Genomic DNA, 24,948 nt, shown 5'->3' with positions numbered 1-24,948 from the left:
AAACAACAGGAATTTATTGCTCACGGTTCTGGAGGCTGGGAAGTCCAAGATCAAGGCACCAGTATAGTCCTATTCTGGTGAAGGCCCTCCTACTGGTTCATACCTAGCGCCTTCTCAAGGTATCATCACATGGTAGAAGGGGCTAGGGAGCTCTGTGGGATCTCCTTTATAAGGGCACTGATCCCATTCATGAGGATTCCACCCTCATGACCTAATCACCTCCCAAAGGCCCCAACCTGCTAATTCCATTACCTTTGGTGGTTAGGATTTCAACATATGAATTTTGGAAGGACACGAATATTCAGACAACAGCTTTAGTTAACATAATTATTCTTTATTGACTTTTTGACCTTAATTATTGTCTAAAGCAGTGCAAACAGAAGATGAGCTATTTTGTACATACTAATACTGCACACATTTTGTTCCATAAACTTATCAATATTAATTTCCTTGAGAGCAAGGATAATAATTAACCAAAATTATGTAACATCAAACATACTGTCATATTACATCTGCATGTACAGTAAATATTTGATGAAGAATAGGATGTTAAATATAAGGATGAACTATTTGAAAGATAAATGTAATTTTCTATTGATGAAAAACAAAGGAATCTCATTTTCCCCATCTATCATTTGATGCTACTATAAAGTGCTATCTTTTTTTTTTTTGGCTACACTGGGTATTAGTTGCGGCATGCGGGATCTAGTTCCCTGACCAGGGATTGAACTCAGGCCCCCTACATTGGTAGCACGGAGTATTAACCACTGGACCACCAGGGAAGTCCCTAAAGTGCTATCTTAAAAATTACAAATATACTGAAAGTCTCTTCCCTTTTACAAAGAAAATTCCGTATTCATGGTGACCAAGCACTTACTTGAAAACTTCCTTTTTGTTGTTGTTGTTCTGGTTTTAGACCATTTAGCAAATATTTATCATTCACTACATATAAAATACTTTCCTAGGTACCTAAAGAATAAGAAATAATAAGGTATAACCTGTTGAGGACCTTATATAGTTTAGAACATTTAGGTCCTCATTTATTTCATCATTTATCTGCAAAGTTATATGATACCCAGGTCAGATTTATAAATATTATATGTACATGTTTTATAGATATTTTATCCAAAAAGATAACTCCCAGATTATAAATTTAAGAATTTCATAGGTTTTTATGTCTATTTGGTTCATTTGATTAAGGAAAATGTTCTTAAAATAAAGTACTTTGTCCTGAAAATGTCAGCAGTTTCAAAACTTAGTATCTGTAGTTTGTAACTAAGGCTGAGTGAAATAGATTCTCCTGACCCTTTAAGAGGAAATTTAAATTAAAAACAAAGTTATTTTTATAAAGTTTATTTTTATATATCACAGGAGGATAGATTTATTTCATGTGTTAATCAGATAGCCAACATCTTAATAACATGAGACTTTACCTTGACTGTACATTCAAAGGGAGCAGGAAATGTCATACCTTGAGAAAGCAGGTATAAAAATCTTGTCTTTATTCTCTTCTCTTTTAGTACCACCATTTACTGTGGTATGAGACCATCTAGTTTATTATGGAACACCTATTTTTAATAAATTGGTTATAGTATATAGCCTCAATATGTTACTATGACGCCTGTGGCTTTAATTCAGTTTCATGTGCCTGCTTGAACTAATGATTCTCTTCCAATTCTAATGTCTACACTTTTCTAGTTTGGTGTTAGCTAAAATCATTTATCCTTTAAAAATATATGTAATTATAATTTTAAACCCATTTATTTTTCTTTGTTTAGTCAGATATCTATTGAATACCCAATATTTAATTATAAGAGGCTTTTGAATGTAAGAGATGAAAGGTAGTTTTTGCTCATTAATATTATATTTCATTTTACTACATTTCTCAAATATGAATATTTGCCTCAAATTAAGAAACGATATTTTGGTAAAATGATAGGTTATTTAGAAAAAGATGCCTTATATTTTTAAAGTTATCTCACTCTTATAATTGAGATTTAAAACCATAACATATAATTTACATTATCTGTTAGGAAATATTACACGTAAGACATTTATATCTTTTATTGAAAACATGTTCCTATAAATACAAATGCACATGACAAATGAGTCAGTTCTTTTATTTCACAGGGTGTATCATCCAAAACAGTTTTTATTTTCCTCAGTAGACATTTGAACTGAATTTACTATTGATATAACCTTAAAAATGACTGTTTTTAGGATATAATGTACATCTACATTATTTTTAGTCTCTTTTTTCTAAGAAATTATCAGGTATGTACATGTGTTAAAAACTTTATGTTACTGAGAAATTTGAACATACACAAAAATTAAATAGTGTATTTTACTCCTATGCACCCATCTCCATCAGCTTTTATCCAACCCTGCTCCATCCACACCACTAGACACTGTTCCCTTCCCTGTATAATGATGAAGAAAATTTAAAACCCCATATTATTTAATCCATAAATATATTTCAGTGTTTTAGAGATATTCCTTTCTCTAAAAGGTATAAATACTGTATACTAAATTTCCCCACATATGGAAGGTAAAAATGATAGATTTTGTTACAGTTTTTAATGCCACTATTTGCATTAAGTTGTTAAAATTATGATTGTAGCCAATTGTTTATAAGGAATTGGCAAATAATTCACTTTAGACTCTTCCTATAATAGTCTCAAGGCCAGTGTTCTTTGGACCATTATTGTCCTATGAGCTATTAGTAGCTATACATCAAAGAAAAGGTTTTGTTGTCAAGGAAGTTTGGCAAATTCTTAATATTTTGCTCTTGAAGAGCAGAGAGCAGTTTAGTTTAGTAAAGCCTTGGGTAAGTCCTATAGTAAAGAAACTTGTTTGACTTTGTTTAAACCCAGTATTTCCTAGTAATTCTATAGTAGTTTGACCATGTACCTTTTAATCCCCCACCCTGTAAATACTTCTGAATGTCTCTCTGGAAATTAATGTTCTAGAAGACAGTTTGGGAAACATTGCTCTATCTACAGCATCCCAAAGAACTGACCACGGACCAACTGAAGATTCCTCAGCCACAGCACAGAATCATTTGAATAAAAATCTCCTAAAGAGAGGCAGAAATAGGTATTTTTAAAAACAAGATTCATAGATGATTCCCACTTTGGAAGCCACCATATTATTCAATTGTGACAGTCATGCATTTTGATGACAGTCTTTCTTTGTAACAAAAATCAAGAGATTGTGCCTGGACATTGCACCTGTGCTTTAAATCACTACTAAATTTTCAGAAATTTGTTGTGCCAATTCAGGAAGCATTTAAAAAAATTTAAAAAGCATTTTCCAATTCCATGAATTCATTCTATGGGCATAAAATCAACCTTAGTGTGTTGTCAGTTTAAACTATCTCTGTTCTTCACTTTGACTTGTGATAAAATTCCAAAATCTTTATTTCTTTACTGATTCCAATCAGTAAAACTTTAATATGTATTACATCACATATCTGACTAATATGAAAATCTGTTCATTTTAATTAATGAATAATTTACCTTAGGCCTTTTCCTACTGTTATGTATGGTCCCCTGAATACTGCTGAGAATAGTAATGCTAGTATTTTAATTGTTAGCTAACAAGGAGTGGCAGTTACTGTATTTGGACCTACTTGCACAATGCCAATGAGAAGAGCATAATTTTATGATATTTATGTGTGTTGCAATTAATATGATGGTCTACTAGCTATAGTTCAGTATGTCATGTATCAAAATCTCCATGTCTGAACTGTGAGTGAGCTGTTAACATTTTTTAAAGAATCAAACATTGAAATAAATTAACTTTCTTCACGTAATTCATGAGTATCTATGTATTTGTCTTCAATAAACCCATCATCATCTACCACAAATTGATGGAGTTGTTCAAATATTACTGTAATTTCTTCGTAGCTTGTGTCTGATATCTGTGGAGGAGGACTTGGATTTCCAGTAAAACTATCTTCATAGGTTTCTGCTTCATGCTCTTCCAGGCGATGATGATTGTAACTAAGCAGAAAATTATACCATACTGGACATTTGATAGCAATTGAAATGAGGAGTGAAGTCATCAGTACAGTGACTACAACACTGACAAGAAAAGCCCAGCTTTTTCCTTGAGATTCACGTTCTTAAATGGAATATCGAGAAAGAGAGGGTGGGGGTAGTTTTGTTAAATTGACAAAAATACAATAATCATAATTACATGTCCTAATAACTCCCCAATATTGGTATTAGAAATAAATGTACATAATCTTCTTTAAGCAAAAGTTACTAAAACTGCCAAAAATAAAGATATTTCATAGTGTGGTGAAAGAATACCTTTTTTCAAAATATCTACCTGTCTTTGCAGGTATTGTTTATCCATTCACCTAGGGACATTATTGATTTATACCTGTTAAGAATTGTGACTTAACTAGTTAATACCAAGGCTCAGAGAAGTTAAATATCAATAATCTGCATAACGGCATTTGACTGATAACTAGCAGAGCCTACTTTAGAAACCCAGTGTTTTGTCAGTCTTTTTTTGGGTAGAGGAATTGTTCTTTTACATTGTTTTGTATATTTGTATATCCTCAGCAATATTATTATTCAAAACCAGTACATTACCTGAATTTCTTGTTAAGTTGTCCAAAAAACTATTAAATGTTGAATTGCTAATGGACTGAAAATGAATGTAAAAATCTTCAGTTATAGATGAAGGAAATTTTGAGTAGCATTCAGCCTTGTAAGGTACTGTTTTGATATTGTAGCACTTCAGTATATCCGGATAGCTGCACATGGTGATGTTCTCATTTTCTAGTAAATTAGAAAGAATAAGATTTATTATGGAAAATAATATTATTATGGTTAATAAATTATTATGGTTAACAACATTTTATAATTTTTTATCTAGAATTTTTTGACATATTTATCTGTTGTCATTAAAGATATTATAAAAAAGAAACTGTTGTATTTGCCTAGAAACACAATGAGGGAAATGCCCATTTCTGTTTGTTATGTTATAAATGTAGCTTAAGTGCAGTATCTGTTTATTGTTTAGTTTGTCTGTGTTAGTAAAGTAAAAATGTTATGATTTAGATTATGGTGAACATCTGGAACATGGCATGTAGTTTAGAAAGCAGGGCACCTGTTTTCACCTACTCTCTGACAAGATATCCTAAGAAAAGGAAGTGCTTTTAAAAATTAGTCTTATATACTGGAACTGCAAACTTAGTATACAAAGTGACAGTTTCATCTCATGTATATATAGAACATTTAAGTTTCTTTTCTTCTTTTTCTTTTTTTCTGGACAGGCAGAGGGAGAGCTTGTATTCAGCAATTGCTTTTCAGTGTTTCTTCTTGTTTCCCTTAAACAGGAATAGTTTCCTTTTCTTTTAGACATGAAACAAGAGACTTTTCTGGGGTAGAACAATCCAAAATCAATCACATTTTGGTTTTGACTAATTTAAATTATGATTGCTTACCTAGTGTCACATTCGATGTGTTCAACCAGTTTTGCAAATTCAGTAGACTACAAGAGCAGTTCCACGGATTTCCGTATAAAAGTATGAATTCCAGATGAAACAGTTGTGGTACATCAAGATAGCTTATCAAATTGCCTTGCAGATTCAATAGTATCAGGTGTTTTAGAGGCACAAATATATCAGGATTCAGTTGAACTATTTTGTTTTGGCAGAGATATAACTGTTTTAGTTTATCTAAGCCTGTAAAGGCACCCTGTTGAATTATGTGGGTGGAGTTTCTACAGATATTTAAAATTTCTAGATGGGAGAGGTTACCAAAACTATTATTATGTAGGATAATGACATTGTTCTCAATCAAATAGAGCTCGGTGAGTAAAAAATATGTCTGTAGAACTCTTGTATCTGTAACATTCAGAGTAATTTGGTTATAACTGAGGTCAAGTATAGTAACATTTTTATTGATATTTGCTGGGATCAAAGCATAATTCTTTGCAGTGAAATTACATTTGACTTCCTAAAAAGAAAATTAGAAATGCATTAATAAGGAAAAATGCTAGCAGAGTTTCCCAAATTTTCATATGCAGGCAATTAGACATTAGAAGGAAATACTTTTAGAAAAAAATCTACTATATAATCTTTTGATGTTAAAATATGGAAAAGGTAAAGCAAATACTTTTTTTTTTATTAGGATGGAATGTTGAAGATTAAGGAATTCTGATATATGTAATTGAGGAAGGAGATCCTAGTTTGTCATACAAGTATCTTCCAACTGTTATTAAATAATCATTACAGAAAGAAAATATTGGTATATTGCCATTTATATATGTGGAAATAAATGGTAAATAATAATTCTGTTAACTTATTTAGTATTTCAGTGTGCAAGATTGACATTTATAATGAGAAAATAATGTAAAAATGTAATTTTTAAAAATCGGAGTTACCAGCACTACATCTAGGACTATTAAGTAATTAAGAAACAATATTCAATATATACCTCTATAGGGTTAACAGCTCAAAATTTGGTGTTTTAAAAGAAAATATCTTGTAACAGAAATTGAGCCATGTGTTGAATTTAAAGAGTCAGGCAACAGGAAGAAGTGCTTTCCTTATGTGGATATAAATCCAAAGAAATAGTTCTTGTTTTGACTGGTTTTGCAGTTGAAATGTCCCCCAATAATAATAATAATAATGTAACAACAGCAATTTCCCTCATAAATATGTGGTTTTTAAAAAAGTTTCCTACATTTTAAAGTGTGTTTTTTATGTCTTAACTAATCTCCGGTTTTGTAGTGAAATTTTACGTATTTCGCTTTTAGTCAGCTTTTAAAGAACTCAGTTTTTTAAAAAATGAAGACTGCTTTTTTCAAATTAGAATCTGGCTCAGAGATCACATGTTTTGAATATACACAGCTAACTAAAGAGTTTGTTTTGATAACTTGATTTTTTTCTTCTTTCTTTTATTGCCTTCAATATTTTACTCAATCTACACAAAGTGTACCTTTGAAAATATTTTCACTAGCTTGATTGTAAAAACTTACGGTTTTAGACGTCTGGCTTTCGTCTGATAACAATAGCATGGAGAGCGGCCAAAACAAGATTGTGATGCTTGTGATTTTCATATTGCAAGCCTGACAGAAAAGAGAGTATTTATATCTCATTAGGAGACTAGAACATTAGAGATTTTTTAGGACATTTTGATTTCCTTTTTTCTCCTTTTAAATCTATTTTTTCTTAAAATATATAAAATATGAAACAAGTAAATATCCCTTCACCCTCCCTGCACTCTAATCTTAAAAAACTGGAAAGCTCTTGGGGAGAATGAAAGACAGTAATTTTCAGGGTGTCTCTTTAGTTCCTAGATATATTGAAAGGAACTTTAAAACAATTGAAGTGGTTGTACATTTTAAAATTTTAATATATGTGCACAAAAGAAAGTCCAGAAGGATATATATTTATGTATATATACACGTTTAAGTATATGCTTATATTGCTACTTCTTGATTTTTCAATTTTAGGCATTATCTATTGATATTATCCTTTGACTTAACAGTTTGGGAGATGAGAGTTCTCAGCTTTCTTTTAAACACTCCCTACCTTCATCTTCAATGCATCAAATATATACTTACTGTCTGTTTACTCTCCGAGCATAGTCATTTGTAATTTTGGTTAGATGAGTAATCAGTGTTTATTACTGTCAGGAATGTATAAAGCTGTCAATGACTGAGCCCTGTTAACAGGATTATTATTCTGTTCCTGCACACTTATTTTCTCTAATTAATTGTCCTGGTTTTCTTTTCATGTGCTTAGGGTTTTTTTTTTTTTTTTCTCATTAATTTATACCCAAACTCTCGCTAGCAAATCACTCAATAGTTTATGTATATTAGATAGTTTAATCTGTTTCATTTGCTTGAAGAAGTCTCTCCCAGAGCCTGCTGCCATGCTCTGATCTAGATGAGCTGATCACTAGGCCCTCTACACAGCCGTTGACTTCCACTCTCCTTCCACCCTCATTGTAGAGACTCCCTTTTGCCCTTGTTACTGGATTCCTGTTTTCTAGAATGCCCTGTCTTGGATTACTGCCTTTTTTCCATGGAGCTTCCTGCAGGAGCTTCCTGAGAAGGTCCATAGACGAGAATTTTTTTTAGACCGTGAAAAATATTTTGGCTAGAAATAGAACTCTAAGTAGGAAATAATTTTCCCTCAAAAGGTTGATGGCGTTGCCCCATTGTCTTTGGGTTTCTAGTATAGTCATCCCTCAGTATCAGCAGGGGATTGGTTTCAGGAGTCCCTGTAGATACCAAATCTGTAGATGTTCAAGTCCCTTATATAAAATGGTACAATATAATGAATACAGTGGACCCTTCGTATCCACGGGTTTTACATCTGTGGATTCAACCAACCATGACTGTATTACTGTTAAGAACTGTGATGCTATGCCGTTCTAATTCTTTATCCTTTTATGTAACTTGCCGTTTCTTAACCCCAAAGCTTTTTCTTTGCTCTACAATAATATATAGTTAGAGGTGTACAGTATAGTGATTCACAATTTTTAAAGGTTATACTCCATTTATAGTTATTATAAAACATTGGCTATATTCTCTGAGTTGTACAATATAGCCTTAATATGGATATTCTGAAATTTCATGATCCTTTGTGAGAGTCTGTTTTCATTCATGAAACTGGGCAGTTGGTGGGCACTTTCAATCTGGAAACAATGGGAAATTTTCTAAATTATTTGATTGATGGTATTGATAATTTTCTTCCTCATTAAAAAAAAAAAATCTCACTTCTCTTTCTAGAACCCCTTTAATTAGGTGTTGGATCTCCTGGTATGATTTTCTAATTTTTTACGTTTACTCTTCCACATTTCATCTCTGTGTGTTTTTGCTCTGCTTTCTGGAACTTTATCGTCAAACTCTTCTATTAAAGTTTTCTTTTTCCTGTCATCTTCTTAATTCTAAGCTCTTTTTGTTCTCTGAAAATTTCTTTTGTAGTATACTGTGGTATGAATATATTTTTTTCCTTGTTTTTTCTTGTTGTATCTCTTGTTTTCTTTTTCCTTGAATAGCCTTTGTACCCTCAAGTTGTGCTTTTCCAGTTTATTTTTGTAAGTATCCTTTATGTTAGAGGTTTTCTTTTGAACTTTGTGTATCTGTTAATATTTGGTTTAGGACTTACATATAAGAGTGGGAAACGAAAAACCTGATGGGAAACTGTGCATTTGTGTGGTTCTTATTAACTTTGTTATTATTTTTTGGCCATGCCGCATGGCCTTTGGGATCTTAGTTCCCTGACCAGGGATCGAACCTGTGCCTCCTGCAGTGGAAGCGTGGAGTCCTAACCACTGGACCACCAGGGAACTCCCGGTTCTTATTAACTTTAGATCTTACTGTAGAGTGACCCTAATGGACTGTTTTTTGGGGGAATCCCTAAATGTCATTATCTTTAGATTGTTTCTCTTGGGCTGCTTGGATTCCCCAAAATGACATTTTTAATCTGCTGCCTGAAAAGGTGAGGCCAAGTAGCCAGCATTCTGAGAGCTCAATGGTGGAAAAGGTGGGTTTATCTCAGTAATTAGTATGTAAACTTTAATTTACTCTCCCTGCTTTGGGCATAACGTCCCTGCAGTCACTTGTGCCTAATGCCTAGATTCCATTTGTTTTATTTTCCCCAGAGCAAAAAAACAAAAGCCTTATTTTTCTGCTTAGGTAGGAGAAGACCTTTACCTGGCTGGGCAGTGTCAGGGAGAAAGACTTTCAACTATGTTTCAGCCCCTCCTTTTCTACTTCCAGAATATCTGGTACTGCCAATCTGTGGGCCATCTAGGGATTCTGCAGCGTAAATTAAGCGGCTTCTCAGCTTTCCCCACTGCTGGCTTGGGAGAATTTTGCTTTCCCAGTCAGTTTGCACTTAACTTTTCGCTTTCTAGTTTCTAGATTTTATTGCTGTTGTTTCCTCTTCCATTCTTTTTGTCGTTATGAGTTTATATACTTCAAATTACCTTTTATTTTCATTTTAGTAGGGTTTTGGACAGGATTCAAAGTTAGTGGGTACATTCAACATGCCATGTTTAACTGGAAATTGCCATTTACTTCAGTAATTCTTCTTACTAAATACTTTCCATTTAGTCATTTTATTCATGACCTTGATATTTCTTATTTTTATTTCTGTTTTCTTAAAGTCAACATTAGAAACTGCTGCATAAAGCAACTATATTCCAATAAAAATTAATTTTAAAAAGATCTATTAAAAAATAAATAAATAGGGACTTCCCTGGCAGTCCAGTGGTTAAGACTTTACCTTCCAATGCAGGGGGGTGCAGGTTCAATCCCTGGTCGGGGAGCTAAGATTCCACATGCCTTGCGGCCAAAAAACCAAAACAGAAAACAGAAGCAGTATTGTAACAAATTCAATAAAGACTTTAAAAAATGGTCCACATCAAAAAAAATAAAAAAATAAAATAAATAAATAAATAAATAAGAAACTGCTGCAAACAAATGATCTGTTTGAAATGATATGAATATGTCCTGTTACTATCATCCTTAGTGGTTAAAATTTAGTCTTTTGAGCCTTCTTATAGCACTTGTTACAATTAGTGGTTAAAATCCTTAGTGGTTAAAATTTAGTCTTTTGAGCCTTCTTATAGCACTTGTTACAATTAGTTGCTTATGATTTTTTAGGAAAATTTATTCCACGAGAGCAGGAGGTAAGAAACTACTCGGTGAGCAAGATTCATTTCAAGTTACTAAAGTCTGTTGCTGCATTAGCAATGAGGAATTTATTGTTATGCCAGTACTGATCTATTCTAGTTAACTTCCTCATTGCCTTCCATCTGATGATCTGTTTATGTTTATTCCTTCTCCACTTTCTTTCTTTCCATGGCTAAATCAAAGTTTGAAGAAAAAGCCACTGTTCTCCTAGATTTTACAGTTTGAATGTAGATCATAATAGAATCCCTTTTAGAGTCAGAAATGAATTCAAGCTATCACTTATTCCAGACCACTGCCCACAAAAGGGGATCCCTAAATCATATATAAAAGGTAGTTTACCCGTATTTAGTGATTTCTAGGAATAAGTATGCAACCTCCCCAGTGGCTTGTTTCAATATTTCTCAATGGTGTAGTGAAATTCTTCCTGATGTTTTTGTAGGATGCCCATGTGGGTAGGGCAGTGGTAAGGGAAAAGTGCTTCTTTTTTTTTTCCCCAGGAATAAATAGGATAAGGATGAATAAAGGAAGCAGATAGGCTACAAAGAAAATTAACTAAACTAAAGAGTTTATGTGGAATAGAAGCAGCCGGAGAAGGTAATGGAGGTCAGATGGGACTGTGAGACTTTGTGAAAATGGAGACAGAGGATTGTCTTGTATTTATTATCTTTATCATTTGCGTTATACTAATAATTGTCTTCTCCAGTATGCTAAAGTGAATAAAATTGTAAGGGTTAGAAAAGGAATCTTTTTTTTCCTTCTATTTGATAAATTTTAGAGTTAGAAACTATATATACTTAGAGCTTAAGGTAGATTCTGTACAAGAAAGCAGTCAACAGATCTAAACCATTATTAGGTCTAAAGCTATGAAATGCATTGATTGAGCTGCAAGGTCCATGGGGCTTTTCATATATTTGTACATGTTTTGAGAGGGGAAAGATTGAAAGACGGGGTAGATGGATGTTGACCATCACAACACTAAATAGACAAATCCTTAGACAGCAACATTTGCTAGCTTTATTGGCTATCTTGAAGACATCAGATTGGCAGAATAACTAGCCGGTAGATTATGCAGAAATTGTTCTTGAGTCAGTTTACCCTATTTAAAAAGTTGATTTAAAAGGAAACAGTTATTATTGCCTTTTTCTCCCTTTGGATTTTTTTCTCAATTTGATATTTATTTTGAAATGATATGTGGGCTTGAGTTTAGTGATTAAAAAATAGAGAAAAAATGGAATATCAGGTTTTTTTTAAAACTATCTTACAAAATTAAGTGCCCTTTTATATAGCCTATAACCTATATTACAGAAAAAAAGATTTTCACAAAAGGAAATGGTAGATATTGAAAAAGAAACAGTGTTCTTCTTACTGCAGTTTCAAGTACAAGTTTCTGAGAAGTTTTTGGTCGTGTACTTTATATGACTATTATATACCATGAAATAAAAAGATACTGCAATTATTTTGGTTTTGTTAAATAAAATGTGTATACTGTAATACAGTTTTGTCATTAAATATTTTAGATATTTATACCAGAATTCAATGTATTTGGAGTAAGGTATTAATAATTCACAATTAACTTCTCTCTTGCAATTTTATAGAACTTTTTTTTTCAAATTTAAAAACTTTTATAATGGAAACTATCAAGAAAAAACCTCTAAGTAGGATAGTCATTGCCCAGTTTCAACAATTATCACCTGGTAGTCAGTCTTTTTCATCTTACAAATTTGTTTTTAAGTTAATATCACTTCAAAATGCTCTGTGATTAACATATTTCAAAATAAAAAGATCTTATAAATTTGATTGGCTAGATGAAACCTTTTTTTTCCAAAAGAAAAATAATTACTTTTTATTACATTATCAATTTATTTGGGAAAGATTTTTTGGCCATGTCCCAGGTTTATATTTCTAAGGTAGATCTTGTGAAAAATACAATCATGTTTTCTGCTCTTTCATCAGTTATTAGAGACAAAGATTTTTGTATAGACTTAACAAGTTTAAATATGATTTTAAAAAATTCAACAATAATCACCAAACCTATAAATATATAAGATCTTACCTTTCCTTTTTTCTTTTGTCTCTGAGACTGGTGTGTAAGGAGTCTACTCTCTTTCTTCCACAGCATTAAAAAAAAAAAAAGTATGTCATAAGATTTTATTTCACTTTGTTTTAACCTTTGTACCCAGTGAACAGGTGGAAAAAAAAAAGAAAGAAAGAAACTAGACTTCCTTAGCAAAAGATTAACTAGAAGAATAATTTCTTAAAGTCATCTTTGACTTTTTTAGTGTAACAACTAAGGTGGCTTGCTTAACCTTTGTGATTCTTAATTACTCTTAAAAAATTTAAATATTAACAAATTTACTTTGTGAGTTAAAGTATATAATATTGAGAATGCATAATTTGAAAGATACATTGCTGAAGTGATTTAAGTGTTGATCCTAAAGGTATTTTGTGTTTTGAAAGATTCAAGTTGAAAAGATTCCACCAAGTTTTGTATTCCACTGAGTTTCAACTTTGTTGTTTACTCATTTTTATGACACCATCATTGGTAGTTTTACTGCCAAGTTATAACAGGAGCAGACTGCTTAAAGCATCAAAAGACCCGACCCTTGGCCATTATGTGGGCTTCAAAAAATCAGTTACCTTCCTTGTGCTTCCTTTTGTAACTTCCCCTCTGTAAAATGGACTACTTTACAGCATTAGTTCCCATCTAACTGTAGTAGATATATCAGGCAAAAACATGGTTAAGATTCATTGTTGGTAGTAAATAATCATGGAGTTCAGAGTGAGTTAGATCCAACAAACTTCTCTGGGCTTCAGTATCCTTAATCTGTGAAACAAAGAGATTGAAATAGATGATCTTTTCTATTTGAAATTTCTATGAGCGCATATACCCGTATAAATTGTAGCAGCAGCAGACACATTTTTTTATGCTATAGTAATTGAGGCTCAAAGTGAAGACATCACTTCCTGTTCAATAATGAGACAAAAATAAATAGAAATTCCAGGTTGTCTGTTTCATTATGTTCATCTTTTATTTGGTTATTATGAGATGCTGTCTGTAGGAAAATTTCTGAGTTTAGATTATCTTATTCTGGTACTAGGGTATGAATGTGTAAAGTGTGTGGAGGATAGATATGTGGATCTATGAGGCTTAGTTAGTGATTGTGAAAACTGTTAACGATATCTACATTTGAAAGAGATTGAATAGAATAATTATATTTTGAAACTCAAAGTAGAAATTTATAATATTGAGACTGAGAATTTATCATCAAGCAAGCTTTTTATATGTAAATCTTGAAGTATTTACATGACAACTAGCATCTTACCTCTATTTTTTTCAGAATTTTTCTCTACCCTATTTATAATTGATCTTTCATAGGTAATAAGTGGCACATCACTGGTATTTCTTGTGATTATATGATAAAGATGGTTATTGTTTGTAATTAATTTCATTACTACTACTTACATGATTAGACTTGTAATGTTCCTGTTATATTTTCAAGGAAATTAGCTTATTATTTTGCAGTGCTAAAGTACAGTTGATAATTTGTGAAATATCAATACCAATTTTAATTAAAGCAGTAGATAAAAGGGAATTTAAGCAAAATATATTAATCTAAAGCTATGAATTTTTTAATCAAATTGCACTGTTGGTCTTCCTACTCCCCAGTGCAGTCAGAGCTGTGTTACTTGATATGATTTATGTGGTAAACTTCCATACAAGATTTCATTTGGTCAAAGAATTCTATAGCTAAAAGATACTTGAAAACCACTATTCTAAAATTTAACTCTCTTGTTTGTCTTGAGGGTATGATAACAAAAAGTGCAAATACTTTCTCATATGTATAAGACTTTAAGGATTTTCTGTGATAATCTTTGTGTTTTTTTATAAGAAAGTAAAGTGGAGAATAAGGAAATACATGGATTTGGGGATTGAGAAGAGAAGGATGTAAAATAAGTCTGTGTTTTGTTTTATTATAAATTTATTTGTTTTTGGCTGCGTTGGGTCTTCATTGCTGCGTGCGGGCTTTCTCTAGTTGCGGCGAGCCGGGGCTACTCTTTGTTGCGGTGAGCGGGCTTCTCATTGCGGTGGCTTCTCTTGTTGCGGAGCATGGGCTGTAGGCACGCGGGCTTCAGTAGTTGTGGCACACGGGCTCAGTAGTTGTGGCACACGGGCTCAGTAGTTGTGGCTTGCAGGCTCTAGAGCGCAGGCTCAGTAGTTGTGGCGCACGGGCTTAGTTGCTCCGCAGCATGTGGGATCTTCCTGGACCAGGGATTGAACCCATGTACCCTGCATTGGCAGGCGGATTCTTAACCACTGCACCACCAGGGAAGTCCCAATAAGTCTGTGTTGATGGGGCCAAATTTTGTACAGGTCAAATAAAATTTTTGTGTACATTTATAAGGACTTTTAGATCACAAACTATGGTTAAATAACTTTTAAGTATCCTATTTAATTGAGACTGTGTAAAAGTTAATTGATTTTTCCCCTCAATATTGTAAGAGGAATATTGCATACTTTTGATTTCAGGAAGGAAAAACAAATTAGAAGTGTAGAAGAAGAAACTGAACAGGAAAAACAGGCAGCAGAGGGCATTATCAAAAATATGCCTCCTGAAAAACAAGTCAAGTATATAGAAATGAAAACCATGAATGAGAAATTGTTGCAGGTAATACTAATTACTACTCTGTGCTGGGCATATAGCAGTCTTACTACTAAAAATGTGATCTGAAGGTGGGCAGCATTGGCATCCCCTGAGAGCTTGACTAAACCTACTGATCAGAGTCTTCATTTTAACAAGATGATTCATATGGACATTTGAATTTAGGAAGCACTGATCTAGAAAATTTTGTTTTCTTATGTTGCATAACGACCTAGCTTTTACTCTATTATTCAGTTGTATGCATCATTCATTTTTGCAGGTCATGAAGATACATGAAACACTTGTTGTTTAATGAACTTTTAATGAAAACATTAAAAGTCCTCATACACCAGAGCCATATGGATATTTACTTTCCTTTTCTTCCTGCCTAATAAACAGCAAGTCGTTTACTTGCTATGTCCTTAATTTGAACAGCTATTGTCCCCTAATTATGGTGTTTAAATAAGCAATTTGGATGCCTGCTGAGGGATTATTGAGAATCCTCTCAACATTCAGTCATGGTGGTGACTCAGATTTGCAAGGTAGTGCCCTTTGATGCCCAGATATCCCTTAACCAGTTAACAGAGAATTAGTCCCCACAAATGCCAATAATGAATGTAGTTCTAGTTTCTCAGATAATCCTTTATTGACAATTTAATATAACTTTTTATTTTAGACAGAATTTATAATATATAATGAAACATTGTTGAAAGAATATTATAAAAATGCCAAAATATTATCAAAATGTAGCTAATATCACACAGGGGTGTTTGAATGGGTCGGTTGGCCCTTGAACAACTTGGGTGTTAGGCACACTGACCCCTGTGCAGTTTAAATCTGTGTATAATTTATACTTGGCCCTCAGTATCGAAGGTTCCACATCCACGGATTCAACCATCCATGGATTGAGTAGTACTGTAGTATGCATTTCTTGAAAAAAATCCACATGTCAGTGGACCCATGCAGCTCAAACTTGTCTTATTCAGGGGTCAACTATAAACAGTTCAAGGGTCTTATCCCTAAGAGTGAGCCATATAAATGGCTACAGGTCTTGGCCTTAAAAGAAAATAGGCAAAAGATATGGAAATATGGTTAAAAAGACAAATAAAAATTATAACTTTAAACAGTACCATCATTAATTTGAAGTCTTCTAATATTTGATATTCTCAGAACACAGTGATGGTTCACTGTGAAAACTTCTGGCTCCCTTTAAAAAGCTCATAAGTATTTTAAAAGGTAGATCATGGCAATGTTTTTAGTAATAATGAAATAAATTGGCAAAAATAGAAATAATGAATGTTAGTAAATTCTAGTCAGATTTTAAGATATGGGTTGAAAACATTTACAAAATTTACTTTGTCACATCTGTATTTGAAATGTTGAGAAAGAAATTATTCTTAATGTAATTTGCATATATATTTGCTTTTTTTTCCTTCTTAGGAATTAGATACACTTCAGCAACAGCTAGATTCACTGAACATGAAAAAAGAGAGCTTGGAATCTGTAAGTAAAAATCAAGTAAAAGTTTTCATATTACTCAGCTACAAAAGAAAATTCAGTTAAATATATTAATGGAACTCATTCAGGTACATATTTATTTAGTAGTTTACTAATAGGAATGTAATAATTTTTTTTCCTGTTCAGGACCGCAAATATCTTGGTTTAGTAAGAAAACAGATTCAGTTATTGAGTACCTACCCTGTACAAAAATCATTCTGCCTTGCTGAGGCACACAAAATCTAATGGTAATTTAAAACTACCAATGGCATTTTTCACAGAACTAGAACAAAAAATTTCACAATGTATGGAAGCACAAAAGACCCCAAATAGCCAAAGCAATCTTGAGAAAGAAAAACAGAGCTGGAGGAATCAGGCTCCCTGACTTCAGACTATACTACAAAGCTACAGTAATCAAGACAGTATGGTACTGGCACAAAAACAGAAATATAGATCAATGGAACAGGATAGAAAGCCCAGAGATAAATCCACGCACATATGGTCACCTTATCTTTGATAAAGGAGGCAAGAATATACAATGGAGAAAAGACATCCTCTTCAGTAAGTGGTGCTGGGAAAACTGGACAGCTACATGTAAAAGAATGAAATTAGAACACTTCTTAACACCATACACAAAGATAAACTCAAAATGGATTAAAGACCTAAATGTAAGGCCAGACACCATAAAACTCTTAGAGGAAAACATAGGCAGAACACTCTATGACATAAATCACAGCAAGATCCTTTTTGACCCACCTCCTAGAGAAATGGAAATAAAAACAAAAATAAACAAATGGGACCTAATGAAACTTAAAAGCTTTTGCACAGCAAAGGAAACCATAAACAAGACAAAAAGACAACCCTCAGAATGGGAGAAAATATTTGCAAACGAAGCAACTGACAAAGGATTAATCTCCAAACTATACAAGCAGCTCATGCAGCTCAATATCAAAAAAACAAACAACCCAATCCAAAAATGGGCAGAGGACCTAAATAGACATTTCTCCAAAGAAGATATACAGATTGCCGACAAACACATGAAAGGATGCTCAACATCACTAATCATTAGAGAAATGCAAATCAAAACTGCAGTGAGGTATCACCTCACACCGGTCAGAATGACCATCATCAAAAGACCTACAAACAGTAAATGCTGGAGAGGATGTGGAGAAAAGGACACCCTCTTGCACTGTTGGTGGGAATGTAAATTGATACAGCCACTATGGAGAACAGTATGGAGGTTCCTTAAAAAACAAAAAATAGAACTACCATATGACCCAGCAATCCCACTACTGGGCATATACCCTGAGAAAACCATAATTCAAAAAGAGACATGTACCACAATGTTCATTGTAGCACTATTTATAATAGCCAGGCCATGGAAGCAACCTAAGTGTCCATTGACAGACGAATGGATAAAGAAGATGTGGCACATATATACAATGGAATATTACTCAGCCATAAAAAGAAACGAAATTGAGTTATTTGTAGTGAGGTAGATGGACCTAGAGTCTGTCATACAGAGTGAAGTAAGTCAGAAAGAGAAAAACAAATACCGTATGCTAACACATATATATGGAATCTAAAAAAAAAAATGGTTCTGATGCACCTAGGGGCAGGACAGGAATAAAGACACAGACTAGAGAATGGACTTGAGGACACAAGGAGGGGGAAGAGTAAGTTGGGATGAAGTGAGAGAGTGGCACGGACATATATACACTAGCCAATGTAAAACAGGTAGCTAGTGGAAAGCAGCTGCATAGCACAGGGAGATCAGCTCGGTGCTTTGTGACCACCTAGAGGGGTGGGATAGGGAGAGTGGGAGGGAGACGCAAGAGGGAAGGGATATGGGGATATATATATACATATAACTGATTCACTTTGCTATGTAGCAGAAACTAACACAACATTGTAAAGCAATTATACTCCAATAAAGATGTTAAAAAAAAACATACAAACAAGAGACTAAAAACAAATGAAGAGGGAGAAGTCAGTTCATTACTTTAAAGATGTAAAAGCTTGCGTTTGTTTTATTGTTTATTTAAAGCGTTTTTAAATTCACAAAACATGTTTTTTATTAAAAAATTGAATAAGATGAAAGTAAAAATGCCTATTTCTTTTCCCTCTTTCCAGACAGAACTGCTCTCACATTTATTGAGTGATTACTATGTGCTTTTTTTGAGCTCTTTACATATGTCCCCAGCATTGTCATTTTATCTTCACAGCAATCCTATAATCCTACCTTCATTTTACTGTTGAGAAAAACCTTAAGTGGGATGTACACTGGATATGCTGTCTGCAGCTTTTTTTTTTTTTAACCTAACATTCTCTCTTGAATGTCTATTCATGTCAGCTCTTAAGATATCTTTCTCATTATTTGAAATTACTGCATTGTATTACATTGTATGACTATATATAGCACAGCCTTGTAGATGACTAGGTTGTTTATATTGATAGTTTTTTGAGATTATAAAACAATGCTGTAGTGAAAACACACATTTTATGCAAAGTTACTACAAGTGTATCTTAAGATAAATTTCTTGCATTGGGTCAGAAGGTACAAACTTCTAAAACGTTGTAACATTGACAAATTGCCTTCCAAAAAAGTTCCATTTTCTACTCCTAATCTCAATGTATGAGAGTGCGTATTTCCCCCTGTACTCATTAACAGCTGCATTATCCATGCACCTTTTCCATTTTTACTTGTTTAATAGTTTAAAATTAGTATCTTGTTTTAATTTTCACTTATTTATACAAAAGGTTGAGTATCTCTTTATATATTTGTTGGCCAATGTATTCTTTTTCTGCAAACTACTTTCCCACTGTCTGTACATCAAATCTTGCCTGCCTTTCTTGATTTCCTATGTATTCAGGTAGCTATAATGATGAGAGGATTAGTAACAATTGTAAATTGACATGATTGCTTTCACCTAGCTTGCAAAAGAAATAAACCATGAGTATTTTGTAATCATTCTTTTGGAAATTTGCTATTGAAAAAACTAGTTTGCTTAAAAATATTAAGACGATTTTCTATATCCAGTTGTCTACATGTGGGTACACAGAATTTTTATTTTCTTTGATCTCTGTGGTAATAAAATTATGCTTCAAGGAATAAGGACTGCATTTATATAGTATTAATACAGCCAGCTTTCAGAATTCCTCACTATCTTTTAGGATTACAAAAGAATGATTTTGTAATCATTCTTTTGGAAATTTGCTATTGAAAAAACTAGTTTGCTTAAAAATATTAAGACGATTTTCTATATCCAGTTGTCTACATGTGGGTACACAGAATTTTTATTTTCTTTGATCTCTGTGGTAATAAAATTATGCTTCAAGGAATAAGGACTGCATTTATATAGTATTAATACAGCCAGCTTTCAGAATTCCTCACTATCTTTTTAGGGTGTGTAGGAGAGAGTTAGGTCTTATTTCATTGGCAGATTTAGTTTCCACAGGAAGAGGTGTAGGGTATAACCTTGGAGTTAGTGTTTCTATTGATGCCACTCTACTTTGGCATTAGTACATGTATGCCTAAAATTACATGAATTTAAAGAAATTTACAGTATTCTCAAATGAAGAAAATGTAGATCCTAATTCTGTTTAACTTTAGCTGGATTCCTTTGTGGGTCTTTTTGGTGCGGGGGGAGATTTGTTCTTCAAGAAAACATCATGTCAAGTATCAATCAAGTAGTGTTTATTGCATATCTGCTGTATGCTCCCTACTGTGCTAAGTATTGCTGATTCAGTTCATAGGAGTGTGAAAAAAATCAAGTGAAAGGTCAACATGAGCTTGAGTCTTCAGGGGTGGTTTTATCAAGATGCAATAATGAACATGTCTATAGGTGGTTAAGCAAAAGGGAAGGGGAAGGTACTATGAAAAGGGATACATCAAAATGTCTGCATTTTTTCTATCGGTATTTTATTATCATGCCTTTTCACCTGAAGCTAATACATTACTTAAGCTGTGTATATAACCCTTTGCCTATGGACTTTCAAACATTTCCTTTTGTTCACTTTTTCCTTTTTTTAAGATTCCTTCTCTTTTGCTTTCAAAAAGGAGGAGGTCTCCCCTCTTAAAAATCTTGTTCATACTGTGGGCCTGGTTTCAGATATCATTAACTTTTTTTTTTTCATGATTAACTTTTATTTTTGTTAACTTAGAAAAATTATTTAGATATCAGATCATCAGTTTTCTCATCTGTAAAACAGAGATGATAGTACTATCTTACAGAGTTGCTTTGAGTGTTAGAGATAGTGTATAAAAAATATGAAGTATAGTGCCTGGCACAGAATACGTGCTCAGTAAATAACAGCTTCAAATGTCATTTTCATCATCATAATCACCACTACCACCAACATCCCTCGCTCTTTTGGTTATCATTTAAAATGATCACATCCCTTATTTTCTCTTTGTGAACAGTAGAACAGTGGTGAATACATGATAATTTTACTACTCATGTCTATTAGTTTCCTAGTGCTGCTGTAATAAAGTATCACAAACTGGGTGATATAAAACAACAGAAATTTTCTTGTAGTTCTGGAGGCTAAAAGTCTAAAATCAAAGCATTTGCAGAGACTTGCTTCTTCTGGGACACTAGGTAGAATCCTTCCTTGCCTCTTCCTAGCTTCTGGTGCTGGCTGTCAATCCTTGGCATTTGTTCCTTGACTTGTAGCTACAACACTCCATTCTTTGCCTATATCATCAAATGGCATTCTCCTCAGGTGTCTCTGTTTTTATCTCTTCTCTTCTAATAAAGAGCAGTTAATACTGGATTAAGGTCCACTTTAATGACCTCAAGATAATCTTAACTTGATTAAATCTGCACAGACTCCATTTCAAATTAGGTCATGTTCACAGGTGCTGGAGATTAGGACTTCAGCATACATTTTGGGGGGACATAATTCAACCCATAACATTGTAGGAAAGCATATATATGATCTATTCAGGGGAAAATATCTTCCCTCTAGAGATCAGTTCCTTGGACTTTGGATTGGGTTTTGTGGTTAAAGTTATACATACATCGTTACATTTTCTTTTTTATCTTCCCATTGGTAAAGATGTCTTTATCTTTGTTTAGGTCTTATATTTAGAAAATAAAATAAACTAAAGCTACCACCTTCTTGTGAATCTTAGACTGAAAATTGCTTATGAAAGTATATAGGGATTTATTTTTATGCTTCCATGTTTAGAAACGTGCTTTGTGGCATTATTGAGTACTCTAGGTTCTTGATATCTCTATTTAAAGATGCTGGTAGTTTAAATTTGTCCTTAGTCTTATAAACTGAAAACTATTTGAATAGTTTTTGATAAAATACTAAAATTATTTTAATTCTCTTCAGGAAATAGCACACTCCCAGGTAAAACAGGAGGCTGTATTGTTGCATGAAAAACTTTTTGAGTTGGAGTCCCATCGAGATCAAATGATTGCAGAAGACAAAAGCATGGGATCCCCAATGGAAGAGAGAGAGAGATTACTTAAGCAGGTAGGAAAAACAAACATACTTATTTTAATATGTCAGGATTTGGTAAATATATCAGTATGTTTTATTTAAGGCATATGAATTGAACAGAAAGCTAATAAGCTTATTTTCTTAAAAAACAGTGAAAAGTGAACTCCATCTAAATTAATATGAACTGCTTGACCAAGAAGATCTAGGTAAAAGTCATTTCTCAAATAAACTTTTTTTTTTTTACTTAAATCCTTATTTTATATGGTCTTCATGCATATTTTGGTCATTTTTTCATGTTTTGGATCCTTATAAAAAAAACTTGAAACTCTTCTTATTGGTCAGTAAATAATTAATCTTATTGAAGACGTATTCCATTATTTGTTTTGGGCCTCATATTTAGAAAATGAAGTGCCCCAAGGCTGACGACTTTGTGTGGTTATTTCTATCAGTGCCACCATGAAGTGAATGGAATTAAAATGTCCTGTGAAATCACAGTATGTCACCATGTTATGTCACATGTGTTCAGTAGCTTTCTTACTATCCCAAGGCTGGCTTTAATTTAGCCTATTGTTTATCCTGAGACACCCTAAATATACAGCCCTTAGGAGCCTATATATTTGGGAGCACCTCTAGTCAGGAACCTATAAATGGGACTCCTTTGTGGTCTTAGATTGAATCCAGTGGGTTTGCAGGAACCTTAGGGATCAACTCAGGAGCTATTTAAGTGTTAGAATCATTCTAGAAAGGTATCAAAATCTAGAATCTCTGAAGTTCCTTGGAAAGAGATCATTGAAGGCAGGGGATGAAGAGTGATCTTGGGATAGAATTTCTAGATAGAATACAGAATGACTAGTTAAATTTGAATTTCAGATAAGCAGTGAATAATCTTTTAGAATAAATATATACGTAAAGATAATAAGTGTATTCCAAATACATACCACAAAAGTTATTCATTGTTTTTCTGAAATTCAAATGTAATGGGGATTGCTAAATCTGGCAGCCCTACTGTGTGCGTGGGTTGGGGGTGGGGAGCAGGGGGAGCAGGGGTGGGGAGACAGGCTCAAAAATCCTAGATATTTATGTAAATTGATCCAGGCCTGAAGTTGTGTTAACTTCTTGGTGCCATGTGGATAGGTATGGATATTTATCAGTCACCACTCTTCCTTTGAGGAGGAAAGAAAAATCTGTGAATAGTTCCCTAATGATGTTCCTTTTAACTTCAAAGGTTGAATTTCAAGAAATAAGTTCAAAGCGACTAGATTTGATATTTTAGTACACACCCTAGAAGGAAAATCTCTTTAAGATAGCCTAACAATGAGTAATTCTTTAAATTCTGTTTTCTCTTTATGCCTTCATAGGTTAAAGAAGATAATCAGGAAATAGCCAGCATGGAGCGACAGTAAGTACTTCTACACTAGGACATTTTACATTCATTTCTCATCTTTTAAATTGCATTCTAAATGTGTAAGAGGTGCATATTGTTACAGTCATTTTTTCTGTGATTCACATTGACAATATTGATGCAGCTTTCAGTTTGATTTATAGCTTTAAATAATTCTTTGAATGTTTAGTTAAGAGCCATTACATAGTATAATTGCTTTTTAAAAACAGCTTTATTGTGATATAATACATACCATACAATTCACATATTTAAAGTGTACAATTCAGAGTTTTTTAGTATATTCACAGAGTTGTGCAACCACCACCTCAGTCAATTTCGGAACAGTTCAGTCACCCCAATAGAAACCCATATCCCTTAACCATCACACCTCTCATCCCCCATTCCCAGCCCTAAGCAACCACTGTACCTTATGTCTCTGTAGATTGGCCTGTTCTGGACATTTTATATAAATGAAAGTATACAATATATGGTCCTGTGTGGCTGGATTCTTACACTTAGCATAATGTTTTCAGGGTTCATCTGTGTTGTAGCATGTATCAGTATTTCATTTCTTTTTATTGCCAAATAATATCCCATTGTGTGGCTATACCATATTAATTTATCCGTTCATTAATTGATGGACATTTGGATTGTTTTTATTTTTTGGCTGTGATGGATCATGCTGGTATGAACAATTGTGTACATGTTTTTGTGTGGACATATATTTTCTCTTCTCTTGGGTATTTACCTAGGAGTGGAATTTACCTAGGAGTGCTGGTTCTTACGGTAACTCTATATTTAACTTTTTGAGGAGGTGCCAGACTATTTTCCAATGCAGCTGCACCATTTTACATTTTCACCAGCAGTGTATAAGTGTTCCAGTTTCTCCATGACCTCATCAACACTTGTTATTATCTGTCATTTTTGATTACTGTGTAGCCGTCATAGTAGGTGTGAAGTGGTATCATTGATTTGCATTTTCCTGATGATTAATGAATGATGTTGAACTTTTTTTCCTGTACTTATTGGTCATATATATATATTCTTTGGAGAAATGTCTATTCACATTCTTTGCCCTTTTTTTTTTTGTTTTATTTAGTTAGTTATTTATTTTTTATAGATCATTATTGGAGTATAATTGCTTCACAATACTGTGTTAGTTTCTGTTGTACAAAAAAGTGAATCAGCCATATGCATACACATATCCCCACATCCCCTCCCTCTTGAGCCTCCCTCCCACCCTCCTTATCCCACCCCTCTAGGTCATCGCAAAGCACCAAACTGATCTCCCTGTGCTTTTGCCCA

General features: G+C 33.3%; 2 protein-coding genes across 6 annotated transcripts in view; one reads left to right on the top strand and one right to left on the bottom strand.

Moving 5' to 3' along the window:
* IFT74 (intraflagellar transport 74) overlaps positions 1-24,948 on the top strand; it is a 79,671-nt gene that overhangs the window by 17,682 nt on the left and 37,041 nt on the right. For all 5 annotated transcript variants that reach the window (XM_036856848.1, XM_036856850.1, XM_036856851.1 and 2 more), the window contains 4 exons: positions 15,200-15,338; positions 16,752-16,814; positions 22,152-22,295; positions 23,621-23,661. In XM_036856848.1, the coding sequence (XP_036712743.1) occupies positions 15,200-15,338; positions 16,752-16,814; positions 22,152-22,295; positions 23,621-23,661 (387 nt within the window). The remainder of the gene's footprint in view (positions 1-15,199; positions 15,339-16,751; positions 16,815-22,151; positions 22,296-23,620; positions 23,662-24,948) is intronic.
* On the bottom strand, positions 2,050-12,966 carry LRRC19 (leucine rich repeat containing 19). Its single transcript, XM_036856854.1, has 5 exons — positions 12,725-12,966; positions 7,000-7,089; positions 5,462-5,975; positions 4,605-4,793; positions 2,050-4,125 (listed from the first exon to the last, which is right to left on the bottom strand). Exons 1-5 carry the CDS (start codon positions 12,788-12,790, stop codon positions 3,797-3,799), a joined length of 1,188 nt encoding a protein of 395 aa, XP_036712749.1. The 5' UTR covers positions 12,791-12,966; the 3' UTR covers positions 2,050-3,796.

The sequence above is a fragment of the Balaenoptera musculus genome, chromosome 6 (assembly GCF_009873245.2).
Source record: "Balaenoptera musculus isolate JJ_BM4_2016_0621 chromosome 6, mBalMus1.pri.v3, whole genome shotgun sequence".
Taxonomy (NCBI): domain Eukaryota; kingdom Metazoa; phylum Chordata; class Mammalia; order Artiodactyla; family Balaenopteridae; genus Balaenoptera; species Balaenoptera musculus.
This window is presented reverse-complemented; position numbering and strand designations above follow the sequence as displayed.